Genomic DNA, 11,040 nt, shown 5'->3' with positions numbered 1-11,040 from the left:
AGGTACTTAAAGGGAGATTAGGCATGTTTATTTCATGAATAAACACACTGATTTACTATTTGTTTTATGGATATGGGCGCACTCAGGAATCATTGTGCTATTAAGGATTCAAATCTATTAACGTGATGGATATGATTGCTTTTGCATGGTATACTCTGAGTGAAAAAAAAATAATTGTGATTTCTGTCAACTTGGGAGGTACATTTTAATGAATAAAAGCATACAGTCAAGTTCATATAGCCCAGGTGTGTGCAAGGGTGGAGAATAATCAGTTTGTATCTTGTAAACATATTTCCTTCTGGATTTTACCTCCTCCGGGGTAATAGTTTGGGCTGTTAATTTGTGATACCTATCCTGCTTTAGTGTACATTATACTGTCATCAAAAACGTTGTCGTGTTGCTCCGCTTGTGTTCTTATGTGCAATACTTCTATTAAGATAAATAGGCTGAGGAAATTAGAATAGTTATTTATGTTGGTCTGGATTCCTAGATTCTGGAGTGTGGACAAGGTTGCCAAGTATCAGTTTTCCTATGCCAGCGTTCTTCCAGAAAAGTGAATATAAAAAACAGTGTAAAGGCCCTGATCTGAATCTGAAATGCTCCAAAAGTCCAATACGTATTATAATTTAGGCTTGAGGCGAGATAGATTATACTACCATTGTAAGCAATGATGCAATCCATATAGCAACAACAAATGTTTCACTCCGTTAAAAGCCACTAAGCTCCTAATTTGTGTCACTCTGAGTGTCTTCTAGTTGGCCCCACTCCTTACGTCACCTCATTGATTCCCAATGAGTGGTTAGTGGTTTGTCCAGTCTCCCCCTCCTACCTAAGCATCAACCAATGCACCAGATTCAGTCTAGTGTGCAAAAGCAGTAGCAAACGTACTCCTCTCATGTACACCAACGGTCCGTTTTATGGGTCAAGAATGTGTATAATAGGGGTCTGACATCTGTGAAGACCATTCATTGTAAGTACTCTAACCTGTGCATGACTTGTAAATACTCTACCTCGTCTGACCCTGAGATAAAGGGATTTTGAGAATTTGTTATGGAATTTTGAGGGACAAATGGGAAAAGGTTGAACCTTAATTTGAGCTAACCTAGATGGAAGTCAAATAAACTAATTGACGGGCACATATGAACAATCCATTTATAAGTAGCCCTAACAAACAGACATTGAGTTTAATCTGATGTAGCCTAGCCTAGTACACCTAGCCTAGCAGTCTCAACAGCACAATACGCAACATGGCACATATATTTTACAACACAACCAGTTATAAAAAAGGAATGAACAGCTTAAAAGCTAAACGTAGCTGTCCGAAGTGATCACACAACCAATATGACCTGAGATATGGGGTTTATTACACTGTGTCCTAATCTTATGTAACTGACCTCGCCAGTCCAATCAAGTGCCAGGACTTTCTCATTAATCCAGACCTGGCATTCTTCAGTGACTCAATTTCTGGCTCTGTTACTATGACAGTGGAGAGAGAGAATGCCCTAGTGGTTCAAAATCAGTCAGGATTTAATATGAGGCTATACTTCCTGCACTCTCAGTCTAACCTGGTGTAATGGCTGTTCATAACCCGGTCTTAATTGGACCAACAGTCTTCGGCGTCAACAGTTGTGGTTAGAGTGAGAAGCCTAACCCACTTGTGTTATCAATATGTGATGCGCTTTTATTACAGACCACACACCACATACCACTTCCTGCTTCTACTCAGGGCTCGATAGGCTTTTCTCGTTAATAAAAGTCATGTCTCTTTGTTTCGCTATCTCTTATTTTTACATCATGAGAAAAACTTAACAAACTGTGTCTTAAGCCAGGTAAATTAACAGGTAAAGTAACAGTGAAAATAAAGACAGACAAGTAGCTGTGGAATTAATTGATAAACATGTTATTTTATTCCATTAGCGAACTCCCATTCATTTCAACCCCATACAGTGTAAGTATAGAGGAGATTGTCTCAGATGTTGGCGGGGGGTGGCTTTGTAAAGCCAAACTCCATCATGTCATGTTTATCTTTTGCCTGAAATCCCCAAACTCTGCATGCACCATTTCCGTTGCATCCCCATTTCATCTTTTGTGTAGAGATGGGAAAGGGTTTGAGAGAGAGGGGGGGTTGGGAGTGTGAGAGAATTAGAGAGAGAGAGAATTAGAGAGAGATGGAGACAGCTGTTCCTTGTATGGTTCAGGAAGCAGGATTTAAAGTATGGCTTTAGGGTTATTTTGGGATGGATGGGACACAGCAGTGAAGACAGGAAACACAGCTGAAGCCAAGGGAGCTGGGGAGGGGTGGGGGCACAGTCCTTGTTATTCCCCTGGAAGGGGGGTGTAGAGGGAGGGGGTCGGTGTAAGAGACAGGATATTGTCGTTTATTGACAGACTTTTTAAAAGTTAACTTCCTGAATGTCCCTCTCTCCTCGTCACTCCACTCCCCCTCCTCCCTTCTCGCCCGGGGGGCTTGGCATTGACAACATGTGACAAGGGGAATCTAGGACCTATCGAGCAGCGGGAGTTCCAGACAGACAATAGTGCTGTCACTTACCTTTTCCCCTCTGCCGCTGAAAGGGAGGCCCCGAACAATGGCATCCCCTCAGCTGGAGGTCGCAGTGTCTCCGGCTTTTTGGGAACACTCCCAGCCAACAAGAGGCATTCATCACTATAGAAACCCTACCTTGACCCCTCACCACTCTCCTTTCTCTTTCACTGCATTCTAGAGAGGTATATGCATGTTCCCCCTTTCTCTCTATCTCCCTCTCTTTCTTTGATGATGATAAAAAAAATGTATGCTGTTGCCATGTTTAGGTTTCCATTCCTTTAAAGTTCAACTCCTACCACAAACAGTTAGGCAAACCAAGTTGTGGTGGACCGAACTTGTATTCTCTGTAAGTAGCTAAGGCTACGCTTTATGTCAATCAAATGGTTTTAAGGACATTTCTATACGGAGGCCTGAACTACTATGTATGAACATCCCAACTTTACATGGGCCCTGCTAGGGAAAGGGGGATGGGAGGACTGGCTTTGAATACTGGATGAAGTATGGAGGGAAGGAAACGAGTCAGGACAGAATGATAGTGTGTGGGCTGTATTGAAGGAGGGAAGGGTAGTATTTGCAGACGATCCATATCAATGAATTAATCTCTGTATAGGTTCAATGTAGTTGAACAAGAAAATGATCATCTGAAGGGTGTTCCTGCAGAAACAAGTAGTGTCCTGTTCATCTGTAATTCCACAAGAGGGCACTACTTTTCACATAATCACAAATTGAGGTGAATTATATAAAATGCAGCCTAAAGTGAATATCCGTTGTAAATTTAATACACCTAAAAATTGAGGTAAACAAGGTCTAAACACAGTCATAGAGGTGCAATCAACACAAACGTTGTGTACAGTACCATTTTCTTAATTCCAGTAAATCATTAACATAACAAAGTAGAATGTAGGGAATACAAGTACTGCATCATGAGTAGGAATGATTATCCCATTCCCAGAGATGATCTGACTGCCACTTCCCATGCTTTTCCCTCTCTGACGTGGATTTGCTTCCTGTATCTCCCATGCTTTGGTACAGCTGAAACATTTACAAGGCATTTGAGAGTTCAAGAGCACGCCTTTGGAAATGCATGATGCCCCTCCATGTTGCCTCATTCAGAAATGGCCTACTCACACCATCGAATTCCACCCTACATGCATAATCACCCCCTCATTTGCCTTACTGTTCTTCATCTGAAATTGCTGTCCAACTTCTGCAAATGGCCCAAGTGAAAACCAGGGCATTTCTTACAACCTATATGGTCCTCTCCTCTGACAATAGCACAGTAATAAGCATATTGAAATAGATTGATAACAGCCTACCCTACACCTTCTCTATTATCGATAGTTTCAATTGCAATAACCATTGGAAACAGAAAAAGATAGGTTATTGTTTTGCAAGAAAGTATACTTTTAGAACTGGATTCAGTGCTACTAGACACGATCTGAACAAATGCTGCCTATCAAGCTGCAGACCTGATATTCCTTCAATGAACGTAGCCTAGGCTATGTTAGAACGTTTTGCAATGCCTGAAGTTTTGTCACTGGGAATGTGGCCCGTCCCTTTGCAGTTGAGAACAGTTTGATAGCACAGGGTGTGAATGCGAGCCCTGTAGCTACAGCCAATGAGCTGGGACCGGATACGAGATATCCTCTGAAACAGCAACTGCTTTGTCCTCCCTCACTTCCAAATGACGCCATTTACAGCATAAACCCGACCTCTTCTCCGGAAAGAGGAAAAAACAAGACGAGAAAAACTTGAAAGCACCTCGGCGTGTAAGGCAGCCAAGCATTCAACAATTACAGCGAGTATTTTTTAGAACTGTCCAGCCTACGTCGGAGTGCAACAAACTCGAAGGCCGTTGGCTATTTGTGTAAACTCAACGGATTCAAAAGTGCGCATTTTCACTTTTCTAATTCACAAAAAAGTGGAGAGCCAGCAAGCCCTTAGTGATTGATTCGTTGTTGGCAGTATTTCGCCTCGGGGTACTCTCGCAGTGGCTATGTTTTTGATCTCTTAAAATTGGAATCTGGAAATACTGTTGTGTAGCTACTTTATCGTTGCACTGGATTGTGTGGATGGGTTTACCGATTAATTTAAGTAGGAATACACGTTCAGATTTTGGAATTTAATACAACAAACGGGGCTGAAGTGGTGCGAACACGGTGAGTTCGTGAAAACAAGTTTGTACTATTTCAACAACAATGTAGCCAAAAACTATGGCCGTTACAATGTTTAAAAGTTGTAACATAAGAAAGAGTAGCTTTAACAATTCAGCATTGTGCATGCTCTCGGGCTCGGGAGTTCCAACTGCCGACCCGCATTGACTTTCCCCATCCTCTCTCCAACCTTCCCCGTGCAACCCCAACATTTTCTCATCATAGGCCTACAGCTTCTTGCTCTAAAAAGTAGGGTTGTAGTTTTCCCCCTTCTGAATAATGGTCTAGACATCACCCTCTTATTCAAGAATGGATAGCCTGTCAGTAGATAATGCATTTTGACTAGATAAATGAAGTAAATACTGACCTGTGAACGGTAGCCTACACATAAACACAGATTTAGCGCCGTTTAAAATAGTTTTGTTGTTGTTTTATATTCCGAACAACAAAAATAGAGGGCTATCTTACATTATAGAAGAAAGGTGGAATGATAAAAGTCAATATTTTGTATTGACGTTTGGGTGGGGCTATTGGTGTTTGTTAGGCTATTTCATAATAGGAAATTAGGGTTTTTACTTTTCTGACTCGCCTGTCCATTTACCTATCAAATGCCCATCTCAAATGTCATGATCGTTGTGCTCATCCGCTGCCCTACACACACACGCGCGCCATGCACACCATGATTTATTAGGCTAATAATTGCCTCAACTTTTGTTGAAGTTGTAGACTAGGCCTGTCTCAGCAGTGCCTCATGTTCTCTTCCTTGCATGCTCTTTATATTCCCTGTCTATATCTCATGTAATGGAAATAGTTGGTATGTACCTAAATCCTCCAATCAGAAGGGCCTAACATGCCTACTGTCAATTTCCCAACATACAGAAACATGATCAATCCACTGACTGTTTCATTATGTCAAATCTTTCTTTTTGTTGTCCTATCATATGAAATGGGAACAAATGGTGAAATGTTGCCTTAGAGGTACCGTTAGGTATATATTATGTTGTTGTTACCTATCACATCCCTTTAACACCAACAGAAAGTGCCTAGGGTTAGGGGATGTGATTGGAATTGGCATAGGCCTACACTTTTACATTGGAACAGTAATTCCGAATGTGAGGTGTTGATATATTTGTCACGCAAAACAACTCCAGTTGGTTGCTAAACCCTTATCTCTTCAATGCAAATTTCAGGGGTGTATGTGTAGAGTTGAGATTTGCATATTGTATGTATTTGCCCACACAGTTGTAACATCAGTTATGATTTACATAGGGTCGTTTCTACTCAAATGTCACCTTGTCGTCTCATATATATTTGCCTGTCTTTCTCTCCAGGACTTCAGATGTGTTCAATGCCAGCCGGAGGGGTCCTTCTTCAGAGCCAAGATGGAGACCAGTACTCAAAATGGCAGTGGTGGCGGAGGGTCGGCCGGCTTGCTGCGTGTTCTGCGTGACAGCGGGAGGCTACACCGGCCTCACCATGCCCAGGAAGGGCAGCCCGATCCTGGGGTAAACCCCGGCCAGCAGGCCCCTGTGCTCTCGCTGGACCAGATCAGGATCACCGGGAGCAGTAATGAGTACACAGAGGGACCAACGGTGGGACCCATTGTGGTCCCTAGGCCCCCTGGCTCGTTGCCCACCCAGCAGAAGAACGACCTGGTGGTGCCACTGGGCCTGGGGACCAACGAGCAACTGGAGCCCCAGGACCCCAGGCCCAACCAGAGGAACTTACTCCCCCAACTTGAACAACATCCCCAGCCCACACACTCCACAGTCCCCCCTATGGATGCCCTATCTCTTTCTTCTAGCACAGAGGGCTCCAGAAACAGTCCGAGGACCAGTACAGGCAGCACGTCTTCCGTGCAGAGGCTCCTGAATAGCCCGGAGGTTAGCGAACAGATAATAATGACCCAGCCCAAAAGTGTGGAGCTTAAACAGGAGGAATTGAAGCCCCTGGCGAGCACGGCCGGAGGGGCGGTGGTGGTCACGGTGCCCGGTGGCGGTGCCCCCGCCGCTAGGGAGGGGCTGCTGGGTAAACACGCCTACCGCTGTGAGGACTGTGGCCGGTGCAAGTGCCAGGAGTGCATGTGCCCGCGTGCCCTGCCCTCCTGCTGGATGTGCGGCCGGCGGTGCGTGTGCTCGGCGCAGAACGCGGTGGACTATGGGACTTGCGTGTGCTGCGTCAAGGGCCTGTTCTATCACTGCTCCAGTGACGACGAGGATACATGCGCCGACAAGCCCTTCTCCTGCAGCCAGTCACACTGCTGCGTGCGCTGGTCGGCCATGGGCCTCCTTTCCCTGTTCCTACCCTGTCTCCTGTGCTACCTCCCAGCTAAAGGGTGTCTCGCCGCGTGCCAGAGCTGCTATGACCGCGTCAAGCGACCGGGGTGCCGGTGTAAGAACACTAACGTAGTCCACTGTAAGAGCGTCGACTGTAAGCCAACGTAAAGGGAAAGTACCTTGGGTGTTGTGGAGAATCGATGGGGGTTGACAACTTTGGGCGACTGAAACGATCACCTCATCACGTTTTGGCCCAGTAGTCAGAAGTTGATTGGGGGATTGTCTAAGCTGAGCTGTTTGTCGTGGTTTGTGCCATTTGTTTTCAGCTATGGTTGTTAATACAGGCTGCTTGATCACCAAGTGTCCTGATTTTGTACTGTTTTAATCGAAGTCCAGAATGTTAGCCCTTTTGACATCTAATACAACTGATATGCTATGGACAGACTCTCCTGACTAACTTGTTTGTGAATAGTAATCGCAAAAGTATGTAAATTAGCAAATGACCTCCTCAGAGATGTTTTATTTTTGTATATATAATATTTCAACTGTGAAAAGCATTCTGCCAAACCAGAGGCACCTTGATCATAGATCCATATATATTATGTAATACAATGTTTAATGTTGTACATTCATGGGAATGTATATCAATCATTTTTTTATGTTTGCCTTGCAAGAGAAGGACATTTACACATCTTATCCCTTCAACTCTACTTGTAAATTGTACAGTGACCCTATAAGAAAATCTTTATTTTCTATTTTCAACATTGTTTAGTGGAAAGAATATTTATTTGAAGTTTTATTATTTTATAAAGAAAATATTTATTTTGAGAAGCATCTTAGAAAACATCAGCCTGTTCAAGTACTCTGATGTTGTTGCAAGTTAGGGTGACTAGGGTGTCAAATTGGATGCATATGTTCACTATGAAATAGAAAAATATATTAACGTTTGAAATGAAACCCTGCTGTTTCTGTCAGTTTTTGTGTGTGCGTGCCCAGTATCTTCAAGCTCTTCTCAGGGTAAGGTTTTATGACATCAGATTGGGACACTATCTTTTATTGTCTTGGAATTGTCTCGGCAGGGACTGATCTTCCAATGCACACTTTGCCAGCTTGACATTACGGCTTCACTGCCCAGAACCAATCCTTTGGAATCTACGTAATAACCCAAAATGCTACACTGTCAGAGTCAGAGAAACTGACACTTTACATTTAGACTTTTCCATTCTAGATGGATTAAAAAGCAGAACAACAAGGCTATATGGATTTGAATCCGAACTCATTTATGTATCTTCATGTAGGAGAGGAGAATGTTGACTAAACTCAAGATCTCCCACCCCTCTACTCACTTTAGTTCAGTAGAATGTTTGAGAGAAGTCTGATAGCCTCCTCTTCTGAGGTATGTAGCTGGGGGGTTATAGCAGAGCAGTAACTCACTAACCCATCTGTGTTTCCTGTGTGCCAGATGGTAGGGAGGAACATACAACCACATGCTCTTATCCCCCTAGCCTCACGTTCCACAGCTTCAAACTCAAAACTTCAGAGACCAAGAATGATGATTTCTCACTTAGTCTTACTCTTTACCAAGTTGCATCACTAGCTATGTTTCCATTAACTTGTCCAGTGATTTATTTATTTTTGTTGACATTTACAGTTTGCAAAGAAAATAAATGTGACAATTGCATGCTACGCCGCGTTTCCATTGAACTTGCTGGGCTTAATGACATATCACCTAAAAAACACTTTTTCGCCAAAAACCTACAGTGTCGAATTAATAAAGTGGTTGAACTGTTTCCATTTAGGTAAATTGCGCATTAGGCCAAATCATTTGGCGACAGTCTAGCCTATGCCCTCCCACCTATCGGTTTCATATCTCAGGTAGCCTGCGAAAGCCTTGATAGAATGCAATAATTGACTAATATTTGCCATATAATTGGATGGTGACATTTGCATCCAGCCAACCAGAAAAGCAAGGCAAAGCAATTAATGCATTCTTGAAAGTCAGAACAATCCTTGTCCTGCAAAGAAACATGATTTTTTTTATTGTTGAAAAATGTATTTAGCAAGCAGTAAGCATTTAGAATTAAATGTGGAGTGGAGCTTTATGTGATGACATTGCGTACTTTAAAAATGATCATAATGTATTCTAAAAACAGTTTCCATCATTTGTCGCAATAAAGAATACTTATGTAAATGTGATATTTCAGTTATTTTTTTAATTTGCAGACATTTCTAAAAAACAGTTTTTGCTTTGTCATTATAGGGTATTGTGTGTAGATTAATGTGGGACAAAAACAAAATGTGGAAAAAGTGTAGATGTCTGAATACTTTCCGAATTAACTGTAACTTTAGTAACTGCATTAGCTTTAACCAAGAGAGATTGTTGGAAATAATCTAGTTTCCATAACTAACAAAACGCAGACATTTTCACTTCTTAGTCAAACTCCAAACCCCTACACTATTCTTGATTCCAATTTCCTATTTTGGATAGCCAGACTGGACTGGATCATTTCCCCAAACTGATTAGAGCTATGAAATAAGGAAAGAGCCATACTGAACGAGTTCACCTCTAAGGGAAACATCTGGCTTTCGTTGAATCATTTAACTGGGGCTGTGAACTGTTGCTCTGCATTGGGAGGACCATCGTTTGTAGCTGTGGGAACACATTATTTGGTTGTCCTCTCATTCACACACTCAATGGTAACATCGTATCAGAAGTGCTCCCTCAGTCTAAAGCTGACAGGTATAACGCTTCATTACTTGTTATAACCAGGTACAAGCCTTTATCTTATTATAAGGCTTATACTATGTTGTCTATCAGTGGCTGTTATTTAGTCAGGATAATTATGACGTCATAAGAAAACAAGGGGTTCATTCATGCTTACGATTAGTCTTACGATGTGAATATCTTAAATGTACCACTAATATGGGATTGACGTGTTCCTTGTGAACAAGCAGCAGATGGCCTTACCCATAGAGAAGAAAAGGAACCAAGATAACATTTGCTCTGTTGTATTATCAATGGTTTTGCCAGGAATTCCTCGGGTACGGAGTGTTCCTCTCGGCTAGCTGTTTAAAACATAAGCCCTGTCACCGGTTGAAGAGCACGCGGACATGTTTGGAACACGGTATGCATGACGAACGCTGATTGACAAGCCCAGTCTGACCTGCACGCACTTGTTTGTTATTCGTCTCGGAGCTTGAATGACAGTTCGTCTCACCTCCCCCTTTCATATAATTATCCCCTTTCCCCCATTTAATCAGCGGCGGGGGGGGACGCCCATTGGAGTGCATGGGGTTTTTAATGTCACAGTTTGGCAAGGCTTCCCCTTGCCGCTATTGTCTTAATGGTGAATAGAGGGAAAAGGCAGTTGGGGGTGGTTGGGAGGAAGGCCCGCAAAGGGTTAAAGACATCACTTTAAATGACAAAGGGCTAACAGTTTACCCCGCATTCAGCCTCATGTATTCATCCTATTTTCTATGGCCTCTACTATTTTGGCTCTCTAAGCCCCTCTCAACTATCTGCCCCTACCTGGTATTCTCAGAGCAACATTTTGGGGGGTTTCATTCAGTATGTGTGTGTGTGTGTGTGTGTGTGTGTGTGTGTGTGTGTGTGTGTGTGTGTGTGTGTGTGTGTGTGTGTGTGTGTGTGTGTGTGTGTGTGTGTGTGTGTGTGTGTGTGTGTGTGTGTGTGTGTGTGTGTGTGTGTGTGTGTGTGTGTGTGTGTCTGAACGCGCACAAGCGTTTCTGGTTGTTGGCAAGGGACACCAGTCGTCAACATGTTATGGGTTCACCAGCAACAAAAGCAGGACCGGGAGGGAAGCTGAAAACTGACACCCTTTTGAAAAGGCGCCATTATGGGTGAATGAGGAGTTCATGATGGCGTGGAATATGGAACTTGCATATTGGAGATGATGAGTGGGTCAGATGAATAAGAGTTGTGTTAACCTGAATACAGGATCATACATCCTGGATGTTTCCCTTTCACTGTTACATGACTCTATTAAATATAGCAGACTACTTTTCAGCGATGGACAATGATTAGAAGATGGAAACTGATATCCCCCAA

At 43.0% G+C, this 11,040-nt stretch overlaps 1 protein-coding gene across 2 annotated transcripts; it reads left to right on the top strand.

Annotated features, from left to right (window-relative positions):
* Positions 1–4,180: 4,180 nt before the first annotated feature.
* Positions 4,181–9,170, top strand: LOC106575275 (protein sprouty homolog 2). Of its 2 annotated transcripts, none has more exons than XM_014151701.2 (2): positions 4,181–4,433; positions 6,030–9,170. In XM_014151701.2, exon 2 carries the CDS (start codon positions 6,081–6,083, stop codon positions 7,140–7,142), a length of 1,062 nt encoding a protein of 353 aa, XP_014007176.1. In that variant the 5' UTR covers positions 4,181–4,433; positions 6,030–6,080; the 3' UTR covers positions 7,143–9,170. The 2 variants fall into 2 exon arrangements, with proteins under 2 accessions (XP_014007176.1, XP_014007175.1); XM_014151700.2 differs by having other exon boundaries at positions 4,186–4,704.
* Positions 9,171–11,040: the final 1,870 nt, after the last annotated feature.

Source organism: Salmo salar, chromosome ssa17 (assembly GCF_905237065.1).
Source record: "Salmo salar chromosome ssa17, Ssal_v3.1, whole genome shotgun sequence".
In the NCBI taxonomy this organism is placed as follows: domain Eukaryota; kingdom Metazoa; phylum Chordata; class Actinopteri; order Salmoniformes; family Salmonidae; genus Salmo; species Salmo salar.
Note: the sequence above shows the minus strand (reverse complement) of the source record. Positions and strands in the feature narration are given on the sequence as shown.